Source organism: Cucumis sativus, chromosome 4, assembly GCF_000004075.3.
Source record: "Cucumis sativus cultivar 9930 chromosome 4, Cucumber_9930_V3, whole genome shotgun sequence".
NCBI lineage: Eukaryota > Viridiplantae > Streptophyta > Magnoliopsida > Cucurbitales > Cucurbitaceae > Cucumis > Cucumis sativus.
Genome location: NC_026658.2, coordinates 5,165,558 through 5,182,391, shown reverse-complemented (window position 1 = coordinate 5,182,391; position 16,834 = coordinate 5,165,558). Strand labels below are relative to the sequence as shown.

Below are 16,834 nucleotides of genomic sequence, written 5' to 3'. Positions count from 1 at the left end.
GGACACTATGGATGCGATCCACTTTGTAGTTAGTACAAACGATGTGATCTTGAATCGTTCATGTAAAGACATGAAAGTGGGGGCATCCTACGTAAAATTGAACCATGAAATAGTTACTTTTACATTATAACGTCATTCTTTTGTTTAAAATTGACTATGTCGATTATTGATGACCTAGGTAAGTTAATCTTAATCCTAACTAACTATGGACTCATGTTCACCATGATATTATCCTTAGATTTGTATAGGTGAATGCGGCTCATTAGTGTTGGCCCAATTAGCCTCCGGTTTCAAGGGTAAGACCGGGTGGATAGTTAAGGACATAAGATGCAAGACGAAATTCACTTTTTCTTGATTTAGCATTTAGTAGATAGATTGTTCCCTTAAGGACTTAATCTAAGTCTTGAACAAAAGGTTCTCACCCTCTCACTGGCCCAAGAGGGATCGGTTTATAGGTTGGACCTTAAATCAATTGTTCAATAGTGAATCAGTGGGACTTAAAGAAAAAGATGTAGTCTCAAGGGTAAAACGATATTTTGACCTAACCGAGGTTAAGAACAACATGTGAAGGATCAACTTACTGATTAATGTGATCATGGTTATATCAAATGGACACAAATATATCTATAGTGAAGGGAGTGCAACTATGGGATTTTAGTGGAAGGACCCCTTAGTTAACGAAGGTTGATTATCTTGGTCTAAAAAGGTTTAGCCAGTTAATCTTGAAACCTTGGAGCTTATGATCTATAGGTCTATTAGGTTTTTCTGGTAGCTTATGTGGAATAAATTTATAACAGTACAATAGATTGATTCAAATTGTATGAATTAGATGAGGAGAGAGAAACCGACAAGCACATGTAATATAGTTGTTGGTTTAGAGATAGAGATTTATGTTTAAATATAAAAAATATGAATACATATTCATACTCGGAAGCTTGAAAATTATGGAATTGGACAAAGTTATAAAAAGTCAAAATGTTGACTTTTAACTTTGAAAAGTTAAAATTTGACCGACTATAGATTCAAATGTGATTTGAGTTTCAAGAAAATGAATGTGGATTCATGCTCGAGAGGTCGAAATTGTTGACTTTTGAGTTGAAAGAGTCAAAGTTTGACTTTGACTTCAATGGTCAAGTGATCATTTTTTCTTTTAACTAAAGAAAAATTCAACATTTGTTTGGTAATCTCACTGACTCATAGTGAGATATGTGGTTGCATAAAATGTTGACACCAAGTCCACCGGTGGTTAGTGGATTGTGAGGTGTTGAGTTTTGGTGAATCAATTACATTAAAAAAAAAACTTGTTTGTAATTTGTTTATAAAAGAAAAACTTTTTTAAATTTAAGAAACTTTTACCTTTTGGTTAATTTAATTTCTCTTAACTAAATTACATACTTTTTTTTCCTAAAAGAGTTCTCACATATTTCTTCATATTATTCCATCCTTTTCTCTCTCCCGATTTTCCTTTATCTATTGGGTCTCACAATCCGATTATGAGTCTAGAGTATAGTAGGTGCTAGTAGTGGTCCGATAAAGATCGTGTAAATATATTCAAGTGACTTGGAAGCTACATAAGGTATTTTCTTGAAAAATCCTAACTCATGTAGATTAGATTTATGCATGTTTACCTTAGCAATTAAGGTAATTTTAGATCAATTTTCTACTAAACATATCAGAAACCGCAATTGGTTTTAGATAAGTAGAGCCTGCAAAATATCCAAACAAACAACATTTTCAAAAAAAATTCAAAGGCTTAAACTAACCTAAATCACTTTTATGGTTGAGATCGTTTTGAACATTTACTAAACCAACTCGTTAGTTTGGGATCAATCCCGTCAAAAGACCAATTCCAACCGACCACTGCTCACCCAAAAAAGATATCGATAAAGTTTCATTATATGACTAAGAAAATCAGGGAAAAAAGTAACATTTTGGAGACATTGGATCGAATAAGCGAGTTCGGATAGCTATGATTTGAGATTTACATTTCATATATTATATCAAATTACAGAACTCAGAAATGTAATGATCTATATAATTAACCATCCGAAATAATAATAATAATAATGGAGAGCATAGAAGTATAATCTAAACGTTCACTCATGCATTTTATACCACTCAGATAGTATTGTTATATTTATTTATTATGTTCCATATTTCCAAAAAATAGAAACTTCCATTAGATCCATTAACAAGCTGCCCAATTTCTTGTTCCTCATAAAGCTAATAATAAGTTAGAATTATTTTACAGCCCAAAAACAGCAAGGATAGGTTAAAAAAGCAAGATGGGAAAGGGAAACCTTATCCTATTATACAGATAAAAAAAAGGATAGAACAACATTTCTACATTCCTGTAATGTAAATATTCTTCCAGGGAAAATTCTATGGCATATTCAACTGTTTATGTTACCTACAAAAATATAGTACAAGTCGGACATCATTTTCTCCTAGCTTTATGATTTATACCCACTTTGGGTGAGGACGAAGATGAAGAGGATGACAAACTTGACGCTAAGTCTTTGCAGAATGCTTTTTGAACATCATCTTTAAGTTCCATGAACCGAGCCTTCTTCTTCCGCTGCTCTTCTGGAGTTCCCGTTTCCAGGAAGAGAAGGTCAGGCATGTCATCAGCCAAGAAGTTGTCGAGTACTTCCGAGCAATGAGGGAAATACCGTCGACCTGTCTCCACTGTTTACAGATTTGATGCGACGTGAGTTCATCATACATTCAATTTGGTAAAAGTAGACACTAAATTCTTTTGAGATATCACAGGTTTACACATCAACCTGGCTTATTCTCTATTTCCTTAGATGATACTAAGAGACAGTTCTTCACAACACAGTATTTACAAAAGGAATACAGCCTGAAAAACTCCCTCACCTCAAAAGAAAACTAGTGTAGGACCGCCTCCCAATCATGGAGGATTTGAGCTAGGTTATAATAATAGTAGTAGTAGTAGTGGTAGTAATAATAATAATAATAATAATAAATGAAAAAAGAAAAAGGAAAAAAAGACATGTATATATATAATGCATATTAGACACAATAAGGAAGAGTAAAATTGTACAGTAATCAGTATTGAAAAATAAATTTTTGGGTACTACTCAACACCTTTTTCATTTTTTCTTTCTTCTCTTACTTTAAGGAGCCGACCCCTCGTTGAAAAGAATGAAAGAATAAACAAGGACATACAAGACAAAAAAAAAAGGAATGAAAGAATGTATTACCCAACACCTCTTTCAATCTCATGCAATCAGTAGATGGGCTGATTGAATCGAGCTCATTCAATCAGCCCAACAAAGTTGTTCATCATTTAAGATTAAATAATGTACAAAGTAACGTTATCATTTAACAAAAAAATTTGGATTGATGAGTCTAAAGTTGGTTGACTCGATATAACAATACAATTCAATTAAACCCTGAAGGGGTGGTTCGAATGATGAAGGCTAGGAATTTTGGAATTACTCGCCAATAATTTGACCTCAAAAGAGCCCCCAGGTGAAAAACATAATAACTCAAAACTTGGTTGTCAATCATAGCTGTTTTGCCCTAAGTAGGATGGGCCATGAACAAAATGCAAGAAATGGGGTCTTTAGATACCTCAATTATATATTTATTTTTTCAAAAGATCGTGATTCAACTCATATCTTGATTCATGTTTTGTAAGACCCCTCTGCCCAGATTAAACATCAGAAAATACTATCAGCTAATATTGAACTTGTTTGCTTTTTTCAACCCTCTAGCAAAGAGAATTAAAACAGTGTTTTGGAAAGTACCTGTTTTCATTAGAGCTTGCATTCTTGACTGAAGTCTCTTGGTTCCAACAGATGGTGTTTCATTCAAGTCAACCTTCAGCAAGTTGCCAGATGACCCCTTGGCTGGTACAGGGCCAATATCTGCTATTGTGGAACCTGCATCTGCAATTTCCATTGCCACCTTCGCCTCGGCAGGGAAAAAAAGGCGAGCAAAGGCCACTGAAACGAAGGAAAGAATTTTTGAGTTCTTGATGTGTCATAAAACTACACTAACAGTTACATTTTCCAAGAAATTGTTAGGATCATAAAACCAAAAGAAAATTACATTTTTAAGAAGATAAAATGATGCCGTATGTTTCCCATATAAGTAGGCAAAGGAATTAAAACAAGTTTGAAATATGAATTTGGCCTAATAAATATTAAACTTGATCAAGTGAAATCAATTTGTAAGACTTCCTAAAGCAATACATTGGTCCAGAACCAACAATAGTATCATAATTCACTTCAATGGGAGAAAAACCAAAATTTCGATAGTGCTTAGATCAAAGTCTGTTGGATCAAATCGTGCTTTGACGAATATTTTTTCTTAAGTAGCCTATTTCTTCTCTGTATCTTTTCCACAAGCTGATCTTAAATGTAAGAGCTCATAATACACGTAGCTCAACTTGAATCCTCAAATCTACAGGTAAACTAAATTTATGTCATGTTTGAGAGTGATTATGAAATTACTAAAGTTACTTGTCCCTTTCGTCTTTAAATTCCATTTTTCATACAATAAAATTTGGTTTTAAAATTTAAATTATTTAATGCATGCTTCTCACTGATTTTGAACATGAGGGTCAGTGATTTTAGCCTTTTAAAAATTACTCTTAAAAACATCTTTCTAAAATGAATCCTAATAACTTAAAATGTTTTGTTAACTTTACAAATCACACAAATTGAAATTAAGTTCATGGATTACAATTTTTTCACTAACAGCAATCAAATACAACAGAATCAATTTTTAACGTTACACAAGGCCATAATCAATATCACGATATTACCAGCAAATTAAATCTAAAAAAATATAAATGGTGTAAAAGAAAAAGAAAAAAACTTCTAAAAACCAACTTTAACTACTAATTCTATTGAAGCTATTTGTTATATATATGTTCACAATAATTATCTTCATGTTAACACATGGTCTCCAAATTCATGCTGGAACAGACACTTCCTCATATTCCTTTCTCCAGGAAGTTCAGCATAATCTTTCTACTCTTTTCCAAATGCCCAATAACCTTGTGACATCTTAGGAAAAGATAAACAAGAAAAACAACGAACTACAAGTTTCAGAGACCATATGCATTCTTGACGACCTAGATTCTAGAGGCTTAAACACATTGTGGAATTTTCCTTCCTAGAATAGTAATGGCAAAGCAAAACTCCTATTAGTTATCTTATAAGGAAAAAATAGGTAAAGATAAATAAATAGGGAGAGAATATCACCTCTATTTTCTAGATAGTCTAGCATCACATGCATATCGGTAGCGGAAATCTGAGTTGCCATTTCCATGCCACTAGAAAAAGAATTCCTACGCATCTCTCTCTCCAGCACATCAATGCATAACCGATCTTTGTTAGATACCTGTCCTTTTTGAGTTGTCTCATTAAAGTCCCTAGGCCTAGTCAGTCTTCGACAGATTGTAACAGCAGTTTGTCCATCAGCTGTAGGTTCTAATGCAGAGGCTCCCTTGTCCAGAAGAGCTACAATGATATTAGGATCCTTACGCCTTGCTGCAACATGGAGAACTGTTTGTCCTCTAAGGTTTTTATGGTTGAGATCTGCTAACCCTAGGTTAAGAACTTCCTTAATGACCTTAGGGTCACAATAGGCAGTGGCATAATGAAGAGCATAAGCATCATTCAAGGTAATGTCGGACGATTCACGCAACAATAGTCCCAGTAGTTCGACATCATCAGAATCCAATGCTTTGTGGAGCCTCCTGATTTTCTTCTCACGGTTCAGGTCCGCTTCTTCCACAATATCTGGTTCAGTTTCTTGCTGAGATTTCATACGCAGTGATTTAATTTCACTTGCAATCTCATCAGGAAGCTCTCTCCCTAGAGACACAGCATCAAGGTTCGACCTTGCGACTCTTTGAATGCAGGGGGTGTGCAGCTGGTCCAGATGACAATGAAATGCAGCAATCAGTAAAGTTATCACGTCTTCCACTGCGGCTTTCTCAACAAAATTTAGGAGTCGACGCTGCACAAGTCAGTGAATACCGGGTTAGATTATAAAATCACACAGGACATGGAGATTTTGTTGAGGAACTAAACTAACAAAAAGTACATCCAAAATCAGAATCCAAGCAGCCATACCATCCTTTTCCATTTTCACTCACTACTAAACTCAAGAGATAACTTAAACTAAATGAAGCACCCAACGAATTTATTTAGTTGGATTAAACAGTATTGGCAGTTGACTTAGGGAACTAACCTTTGGCAAAATCAGTACATCAAGCGGACTAAGCTATCTATAATGCCACCTAACCATCCAAACCATCATTAATTCATACACGGTCAACAACACATAGCAAGCACTGGCTACACAGCTGAGTTAATGATCTCGTTCTTAAAAGCACCTATAAGGTCAATTATGCTAAATGCTACCATTCTAATTCTATACAGCATTTCACTTTCTTTATAACCATAAAAATCTCCATTTATAAATATGAAAGCTCTCCTACCTGTACGAGCAAAACCATCTCTTTCATCTTGAAAGTGGCAGAAGCATACATCAATTCCACTGCATAATTAATAGCAGGGCCACAAGCATCATGAGCACAGGCCTCATCCACACATGTTGATACTTCTGGCGGTGATGGCTTTAGCTTTCCAGTGTACAAGTAATTCAAGATAACCTTGAAAGCTTCAATTCCAACCTTTCTGAAAGCCACCAACTTAGACATACAATATTTTGGCTTGCCATCTTCGGTGGAGCTATCCACTTCCTGCTTAAAAAGCTCATGAAAAAACTGACTCCGAGCAGCCAATATACATCGATGAACACCCACTTCAATGCCCTCAACAACAATCACCGCATCGGTATAGTCAAAATCAGAATCAACCACAAGCTTCTCGAGGTTTGCACTTAGTTTGCTAAGACACATATGATCAGAATTTGCAGAAGGGTCATTGCTGAATGTTGCAGCAACGTTGTTATAACTGGAACCATTTGACACATAAGACGACGAGGCAAAACTTGGAGACGAGGAGGGATCATTGGCATTGTCCATGACTTAAAAAAGATGCGTTACCACTAAGCTAACTCAAGAAATAAGCTCAAAAGTGACACAGATTGAGTAAAATTTCAACGCTCAGATCATTAAATCAAGAGAAAGAACCAAAAAAGCCCAAAGCACGGATTTGGAACAAGAAAAAGTAGGGAAATTTATTTTTAATTTATTACTTAATTGAAACCCCATGGATGGAAATCATGTCGTGTACAATCAGACGAAAACATATAACCAAGATTCCACAATCAGAAATGGAATCAAAGTCCAACTGAAAACGCTTTTTTCAGCAATTCATCCATGGACCAACAAAGAACTTCAAATCCAAAACTTATCACAAAAGCAAAACAACAATAACAAAGGCGAAACAAGTTCAGATAAGAAGAGGGTCGGGGTCAGGATTGCTTATAAAGAAATCCTTTGACCAAAGCCAATAATGAACAAAAACGAACCAGATGCTAGATATCATGATCTGAGGATTCGAGAAGAAGAGCTAGTAGAGGACTAACAGAGTTGAACCAGAAAAAATTCGTAGAAATTGGAAACACAAGAGAGAAATCACTGAATCCAAACATAATTGCAAAAAAAAGAATGGATTAATTTACAGAATTCAGACGATTCAACATATCCAGCCAAAAGGGTTTGAAGAACAGGAGAGATTCTTATTGGCAAAAATTGCTCAGAGAAGAAGAAGAAGAAGAAGAAGAAGAAAGGTAGCAACGTTGACCCAATAAAAGAAATGGAAGACCCATTAAACGTAATTAGTAATTAATGACTTCATAATCTAAAATTAAGTTAAGTTTTCATTAGGAGATTTATGACTCTTTAATCATTAATCAGTAGTGTAATTAGTTTAGAATTACCTTTAACGGTGAAAAATTACAACCACTTTGTTTACCCACAATAGTGTTCGATTTTCCCTTCTTTTTATATATATATATATATATATATAATTATATATATATAAGGATACTATTTTCATTGATTGATTTTTAAATAACACTTTCGAAAAATGACATAAAATTTAGTAACATTGAAATCACGTTTAATTTAAGTATGTAACTTTTTTAAAAATTTTGAAAAAAACAGAGCTACTTTTCAAAAAAATCAAATTATTATAAAATGGGACCTTAATAGTTATTTGTGAAATAAAATTTATTTAATGTCTGCATATGAAATAGATGCTAAAAATATTTTCGATTCCAACATCAAACTTCTCAATTGAAAAAGTTATGCATTATGGTAGATCATTGGTTTTTTTTAAAATACATTAGTAGGGATATTTCTGTTTTTGTATTATTGGAAATGTGATTGGTGAGTACATGGCTTTGGTTCTTCAATCTCAACTTGACTTATGTTGATTTCAAAATGACAGTATTGTCCCTATATCTAATCTAATTTTATTTTCTTCTTCATTTATTTGGAATGTTTGTCATATATGAATAAATAAATAAATAAATAAAAGCTATAAAACCATCAAATTTCTCTCTCTTACATCTTGGGTATTATTACTTTAGTGAAAAAGAAAAAAGAAAGAAAGATTAAATCGAGTATTAAAACTAAAGTGGGTCTTGTCAATATCACGTACATCTTTGTTGTCATGAATGATGAATGCAATATGTTGATTTCAAGGTTTTATTTAATGGTTTATTCAAACCATACACAAATGATGATAGTGCAATATGATGATGTACAAATTGGAAAGAATAGTGTAACCAATTTCCTTGAGACGACGTTGATAAATTTATTTGGTAGAATATACAAACACTTTAATGCCTAAAGGTAAAAGATAGTGCAAATTAAAATTGGAGGGTGAAGGTCATGTATGAACCGGTTGTTATGACACATTTATAGACAATTTATTTTAAAGACGTCTATAATAAAATTTAGAGATCAAATTGGACTAACGTATTTGAATCACTTAGGTTTGGACATGTAATGAGTATGTCTTGTTCACTGAAATAAAGTTAGCTTCAACCTTAAAGCCTTAACCAGTGAGTTTGGATCAGTTCTAGTATAACTAAAATAATTGACAAGTATTCTTTAATTTAGATCAAAAGATCAAAGTTTCATACTTCACCTTTGCTATTATAAAAAACTTGTTTCAAGTATTTCTTATTTTTTTGTACTTATTTCATTTGTTTTTATTAATGGTATCATTTTTTCATATACATAAATAAGAGAGAAATAATTTGTGTTTTAAATTTTTATAGATCAGGTCAATCACAACCCAAAATTAAATCAGATCAGATGGTCAGTTAATAATTCACAATTCATTAAATTTTATTTAAAATCAATTCTAAATTATCTAACAATGATCGTGTTTCAAATAATTTTAATAAAGCAAGAAAGAGAAAATTTTGTGGAAAAGAATATAGGAAAGAAAAGTAAATGAAAAATCATACATATTATTATATAACATAGAAGGATGGCTTGGAGGTAAGAGGATGAATCACACTATCTATAATTGTTAGAAAAAAAAAGAATCAAACAAAAGTTACGAGTCAAGGTTTTGAATATGGGAAGATAATGAGAGAGTGGGTAGATTTATTACCACGTCATCGTGTTGGGAACGTAGACTACCGCGTTGAAGATGAGTCATCAGGTTCATGACTTATTATTGCTTTCTTCTTACAATTTTCCTCCCACCATAATTATATTATACGCCCCAATCAAATATTACATATTCTTTTAATTAAGTTCAACATTATATATTCAAACATAAAGTTTCTTTCATATATGTCATTGTTATTTGGTAAACTTTTTTTTTCTTTCAAATATATATATATAATATAGGGGATCTTTTATTAAAATAATGTTGTTTTAAAAATTTATTAACTAAATAATGTACTTTAAAAACCATTTTTAAAAATTGTGCTTTTTTAATTAAAAAAAAGAACCAAGAGGCTGAGACTCTCGAACTCTATTTTTAAAAAAATGTCCAAGCGTGTGAGTCTTCTTTTCTTCATAATCCCTTTTCTTCACACTTTTCCAATTTCATTTTTTTAAACTTTTCTTATTTTCCTAATTATTTAATTTGGAAAAGATATATAATTTTTAATTATTATATATATATATATATGTTTTTAAATAATTTTTTTTAATAAAACATAATTTTAACCGAGAGCATAACAAATTTGATTCTAACTTACTAGAGATTAAGAAATTTATATTCTAATTTTAGTTGCATAAATCTCACATTTTATATGAGTTTTCTAATAATTTCTAACATCTTTCCTAATACTCAATTTTCTTACTAACTCAGACACTACTAAGGTAAAGTGAGCGTAGTGAGGGTAGAACCTTTTTTCACCAAGACATCAATATACTTTTCAACCATTTTTTCCTTTTTAATTACTATATAACTTTCTCAAAGAGTGGCATCCCCTTTTTAATTATTTTTTTCAATTAAATAGTTCTAGTTCAAACAATTTCTAGATTATGTAATAAATTTAGCTAAGGAGTTTTAATTTTTATATCCATTACATTTTCTTTATTTCTAATCAGGATTACAATTTCTTAAATAATTTATTTTTTATTTTTATTTTTATTTTATATTGGTTCATTTTAAATTATTATTTTTTATTTATGTGATGTTATATTTTTTTACGACTCAATCTATATTCATTTTTTATTTTTGTGATTTTTTTATTTGCTCCATCTAATTTATTTTTTTGTTTTTGTGATTTACGTGGTTTTATATTTTTTTTATTAATTTAAATTTTATTCTAGTGTTATTTAATAATAACTAATTATGTATATTGTATGTCTTTTTTATATAGAAAATGACACAAATATGTGTCATTTGTGTTGTTTACAAATGTCCATAATTGATGGTGTCGATGAGGTTGATTATGACCAACATCCATGGAAAATTTTAGTATAAATGTGAGTAGTAGGGTTGTTTTTTAACAATTTTTTCAAATAGTGGGATTATAATTTGGTATAGATATGAATTCAAACTGGATTGAGATAATATATATAGACATCAATTTAACATCATTCGGATTAGTAAGGTTTATATCATTCTCTATTTTGAATGAACATCATGTTTTCAGTTGCATTTTCATTTTTTGAACATGGTACATTTGTATGTGACTGTGAGTATGATAGATTTGGCCATAAACTTATATGCAGAACCACAACATATGTTGTTATTGACCCAATATATCATATACACAACCAGTGTGCGATGATAAAGAAATGCTAACTAACAATAAATATAAAGGCTGTAGAATAGAGATTGATGATAAATTCAAATGAGATGGACTTTGATGGTGGTGAAAATGAATTTTCCTCAAATACATTCACTAAGCTGGACATGAGTTTGACATGAATGTAGTAGATAGCGTTCAAGAACACAATCCAATTATAGTCATGGTGGTGATCAACAACTAATTTTATAAGGGAATAGTTTGTGAAGACAAAGAAACACTATAACATATAATCAATTGTTTTTCTATTAAGAGTCACACATCAAAGTGGATCATTCGAGATAAAAAGAGTAATAAAATTTCAATTCATGGTTGATAGTTACAAATCTATCATGTCAAGTAACAAACTAAAAAGAAATTAAAAAAATTTCGTCAATTTCAAAAATAGTAAAATAAACTAAAATATTTACAAATTAGAACAAAGTTTTAGATTCTATCAACAATAGATATTGATAAACTTATATAATTATCTATCAATATCACTAATAAAAGAATATCAGTGTCTATCGGTATCTATTATTGATAAAATTTAAAATTTTACTATATTTTGTCAAGTTTGTCATATGTGACAATTCTACCTCCAAACAACACACTTTTTTTAAAATAAATTTTTGTAGATCTTTTGATTGGGGGAGAAATATAAATCAGTAGTGAATTTAAAAAAATAAATTTTACCTACCATTGAAATTAAAAATAAATAAATAAAATTCAAATAATCAAATAGAATAAAAAATTAAAATTCAAATGGAAAAGTAGAAAAAGAAAACATTGGTAGAGTCTTAACAGACAAATCAAACACAAAACAATCATATTTTCATAAATAATTTTGAAATTGCAATATTTTGATAAATAGCTTTTGAAAATGGTGCATTAATATAATTTTTCCTAATAGGGTGTTCTAACTTTTTTATTATTATTATAACACTGATTTCAAAATAGAAAATATCAAATTGACAAATATTTTATATATTATATGGTACATCATCATTTTTTTTAAAGAAAAAAAAAAGAGTATCATTAAACAACAAGCTAAGCAGAGTCCATAAACAACTTACTCTTCTCATGAAGAACAGAGGAGGAATGAATGAAAGAGGCAAAAGAACAACAAAAAACCTCATTGATTACCCAAAAGTTAAAAAGGCCAAAACATCAATACATTTACTTTTCAAGCATTATACATTATACTTTCTTTTTTAATTTATCCTTTGAACTTCTTTTTTAAGCATTATACATTCTCAAAACTTAAGAAGACACCAAAACATCAATACGCCAACAATAAAAAATTGTTTTCATCTTCTATTGTTACTTTTTCACTTTCATAAAGTTTATTTACACTTGATTTGAAGTATTAATCCTAAATTTAAATCACGTGTTTCTACTCTCTCTCTCTCTCACACACAACTTAAAACCACATATATGGTTTTCAAATTTCTATTTCCAAACCTATGCAAACTATATATATAAAAAAAAAACTTGAAAATTTTAAAAAGGAGAACAAACAAAATATTTACACCATATAAAATAATTTTAAAAAAGAAAAAACTCTCAAGCCCATAACATAAAATACCAAAATACCTAAGTCAATTAATCCACCGCACGCGCGTGTGAGTCTGTTTAGATCATGGTACACAATCGTTTTAATCTATCACTTATCTTTAGAATAAATAGTGATAATGGTCTATCTTTGTATATCTGAGATAGACGACTGATCGTGTAGTGGTAAACGATTATGTAGTGAAATTTAAATCATCATGAAAAAACTTTAAATTTAAAGGATCGTATAATATAATCTTGTTTTGATCTATCAAGATCTATTGTATAAATATAAGAAGAAAAAGAACATAATACCTCATGCCCCTGAAGACGAAGAAAGAGAATGCCCCTGATGGTTAGGAGAAGACACAAGAAATTCAAAAATCGTTCCAAGAATTCAAAACAAACAAAGACAACCCTAAAATTTATGAAAAAATAATAGTAGGTTTTATGGACCTTTTTATTATACGACTTGAAAATAGTTTTAAATTTTGTTACATGTATGTGTAAATTTACCAAAAAAAAAAAAAACTTGTATTAAAATGTTAATATGTTCTAAAAAGTTATAATATTACACTTCTACCTTTTTAAGAAGGGTTGATTTTGAATTTGAATAACATTTAAGGAAACTTGAAATGAAAATTTGGATAAATTTACAACTTAATGTGACATGGTTCTAAGTTTTAATTTTCATCAAACATTTACCAAAAAAAACGAAATGTATATATAAAAAAAGACTTACACATTCACAACCCTCAAAATGCTATAATTTTGTAAATAAGTTGATTTCATCAACCTAATTTGAGGCCCCAGCTCGCATCTTCACAGTGTATCACATAAGGCAAAACATTCCCTCCATCCATTCTTTTCATCTCATCGCAATCGCACACCGGCGGCACTTGGAGACACGGCTCCATCGACACCGCTTCCCGGCACGGCCAATCCTCACCCGTCTCGTTCCTCGTTTTGTACTTTAGCCACTGTTGTAACGCCCAAAATACCTTTTTCTCTGCCTTGTAAAGCATCCATGGCTTCACTCCAGCCAGCCCCTGTGCCACATATCCAAACGTCGACCAATCGCTCGTCACCAACACGTCGCTCAAACTCAGAAGGTACATTTCCGCCAGTGCCTTCCGATTGTGTATCCTGTTATCTGAGCTCTGAACCCCCTCGTGGCTTGGCTGGTACACCGCCACCACCTCCCCGTCGACAGTCGGATGCTCCCAATACATCTCCTTCAAGGTTTCAGAGTATTGAGAGTTGAGAGACGTCACCAACACAACTTTCACTTTCTGAGAAGTGGAGAAATTCGTCTTCTCTGGCGACGATGGTTCGGTCTCCGGTAGTAATTTCTTCTTCTGTGTACAAGCTAGAATCTGATTCATTTGGTCCTGAATCGACCCGGACTCCGATCCAAAAATTCGGACCTGAATCCCCACCATTTCATTCGCTCTGGCAACATATGGCTTGTAAGATCTCAAAATCAGCCCCCACACATCGTTCGTCGGGTGGAAGAGGTATCGTCCAAGATGGTGGAACACAGTGTCCTTCGCCGGAAAGAGTTCGTTAAGCTCTTGTCTAAAAGAAGAAACCAAAAAAATTCCCGGAACCAGGTAGTTATTCGTCTCCATAATCAACCATGGAACCTTCTTCAAAAGATTTTGTTGTCGATCACAGTAAAAGAGCTTATCGTAATCATCGGCATCATGAGAGAGGTGGAGATACAAATAAGGTGGAGGCCGTGAATCTTCGAGTGTTTTCTTCCGCATCCCATTCCTCAGAATATTCCCAAAAGACTCTGGGAAGGACTGACGGAATGACCCAAATTTGTTCTGGAGAGGGAAATCTGAGGGAAGAAGCCATGAGGATTCAAGAAAGGGCTCACAGAAGAGATCTTCGAGGGTATTGCGAGGATGGATTAGAATGACACGATTGGAGATTAGAGCGTAAAGGAAGGCAGAGAGAATGGCGAGGATCCGATTGCCGAGACCGTCTCGAGTAAGAATAACAATGTATTTGCAGTCATGATCTGATGGGGTTGTGGAGTTGGTGGGTGAGGAGAGACGAAGAAGGGCTTGACGGAACGATGGGGAATTGGGGCCACAACGACGGTGGAGAGCCTCGTAGCGACGGAGCTTTGAAAGGAGAGGGAAAGAGGGTTTGTGGGGAGAGGGTTTTCTGTTGAGGTTGAGTTGGTATCGGCTTAAGCAGGATTTTTGATCGAAGCCTGGAGGAAGAAGGCCATTGATGAATTTATCGTTGTTTCTTGGATTATTGTTTGTAAAGCCTGGATGAATTATGCAACAAAATGTGAAGATCATTATAGCATACATCCAACATTAAACTATTCAACCAAACTCTCACACTATAAATTAATATACTACTATAGTCTAAATTAAATTTTATTTCTTCTCAATTCTATAACTACTTTATACTAAATTTAAAGTATTCAAAATTAAGAGTATATTTAGGAATTATTTTTTAATAAAAATCATGTTCAACAATTATGAGAAAATGATCATGAAAATATTCTATTTAATGTTTTTTTAAAGAAAGTTTAGCTCAAACTTCTATTTCTCTCCATATAATTTTTGTTTACCATATCCTTTCATCTTTTTTTTCTTTTCAATCTCACAAAAGCAATGTTTTGCTTTAGCAATTTGGTTATTCTAAAATCATCTTTAAAAACATGGATTAACCAATTAAAAATACTTTTAATTAATTTTAAATCACTCTTGCAAAATGTAATTATAACTAAATAATTTAGAAGTCAATCTCCTAACATGTTCTCAAGTCATTAGAAAGCATTCTTAATTGTACTAAAGCACCTTTAAATTCATACTACAACCAAACAATATAAAAACCATATTTAATAAAAAAAAATCATTTCTTAATAAATCAATTATATTAGAATCATGATTTCTAAAAACAATCTCAAAACATACTCTAAAACTCCAACTAAGTCGCCTTTAAGAGATATGTTCTTTGTAATCCCACGATCCATCTCTATTACGTGAGGACAAATCAACCGTCTTTAAGTCTAATTCAAAATAGATTTGAAAAAATGTTGTGACTCTTTAAAAATATTACAACTAGAAAACTTCATTAAAATAAAAAGAACAAAATCAAACTGATTAAATTGATTTTGAAAGATGAGAAAAGTATCTTTTTGTTACAAGACAGAAAATAAAGTTAACAACCAATATTGAGACATTTATAAGAGAAATTAAGAAAGGGGAGAATAAGATAATGAGCATGTACCAACACTTCCCCAAAGATGACTAAATTCCAAAGATGGCATCCAAAATCGTTGTGATATCACAATCACCATAACTGAACCTACAATCAACCAAACCAACTTCATCATCTTCGTCTTCGCAGTCGTGGCCATCGTCTCCATACCTCTGCAAAAACCTAAACCCAAAACTATCACTCCAATTAACCTGCCCTCTCCAAGAACTTCCCCTTAAAACAAGAAACTCAGTCAAATATAAGAAGAAGAAAAAAGTCAAAGCCATGTGAAGAATGCAAGTGGTGGTTGAGTGTGTTTTAGCCTTCTTCCTTAATTCCCATCAAGTTTTGTAGTTGTTTTTATTTAGACATCTATGAATAGTGAATACTGTATTTTTAAGCAACATTTATAGCTGGTTTAATTATTATTATTATTATTTCTTGAAATCATACATACATAGAAATGGATCATTACTTTGATTAAGTTGCAATCAATGTTGTTTGTTTTTTCTTAATTAAAGTTGTTTGACTAACCATCTTGAGATTGAATATGAAGATTGGAGCTAGAGTTATTTCTTTAGAACCTACTTGGGAAATTGCCAATAATAGTTCATTTTTAAAGGGTTATGGGATTTTAGGATTGGTTGGGACAAAATTGAATAGGTTCTCTCGCCCGCGAACCTTCATTGGTTTTTCTTTACTGATAAAGTGAAAGATTTTGGCAGGGAGAATGAAATGTGAACGTCGGAGCTAAAGGACAGTTTACCCCAAAAGATCGACAAGGCAACGGTGATAAAATAAACAAACTCATCTACATGCACACATG

The 16,834-nt window shown here is 32.0% G+C and overlaps 2 protein-coding genes across 3 annotated transcripts; both read right to left on the bottom strand.

The window, feature by feature from the left end:
• Window positions 1-2,156: 2,156 nt before the first annotated feature.
• Window positions 2,157-7,740, bottom strand: LOC101214577 (BTB/POZ domain and ankyrin repeat-containing protein NPR1). Its single transcript, XM_004147699.3, has 4 exons — window positions 6,485-7,740; window positions 5,241-6,000; window positions 3,777-3,974; window positions 2,157-2,688 (listed from the first exon to the last, which is right to left on the bottom strand). Exons 1-4 carry the CDS (start codon window positions 7,031-7,033, stop codon window positions 2,438-2,440), a joined length of 1,758 nt encoding a protein of 585 aa, XP_004147747.3. The 5' UTR covers window positions 7,034-7,740; the 3' UTR covers window positions 2,157-2,437.
• Window positions 7,741-12,798: 5,058 nt separating this feature from the next.
• Window positions 12,799-16,317, bottom strand: LOC101222105 (probable fucosyltransferase 8). Of its 2 annotated transcripts, XM_011654963.2 has the most exons (3): window positions 16,039-16,317; window positions 13,520-15,064; window positions 12,799-13,126 (listed from the first exon to the last, which is right to left on the bottom strand). In XM_011654963.2, the coding sequence occupies exons 1-2, from the start codon at window positions 16,175-16,177 to the stop codon at window positions 13,569-13,571; spliced, it is 1,635 nt and encodes a 544-aa protein (XP_011653265.1). In that variant the 5' UTR covers window positions 16,178-16,317; the 3' UTR covers window positions 12,799-13,126; window positions 13,520-13,568. The 2 variants fall into 2 exon arrangements, with proteins under 2 accessions (XP_011653265.1, XP_031739550.1); XM_031883690.1 differs by lacking the exon at window positions 12,799-13,126 and having other exon boundaries at window positions 13,375-15,064; window positions 16,039-16,316.
• Between the last annotated feature and the right edge of the window lie 517 nt (window positions 16,318-16,834).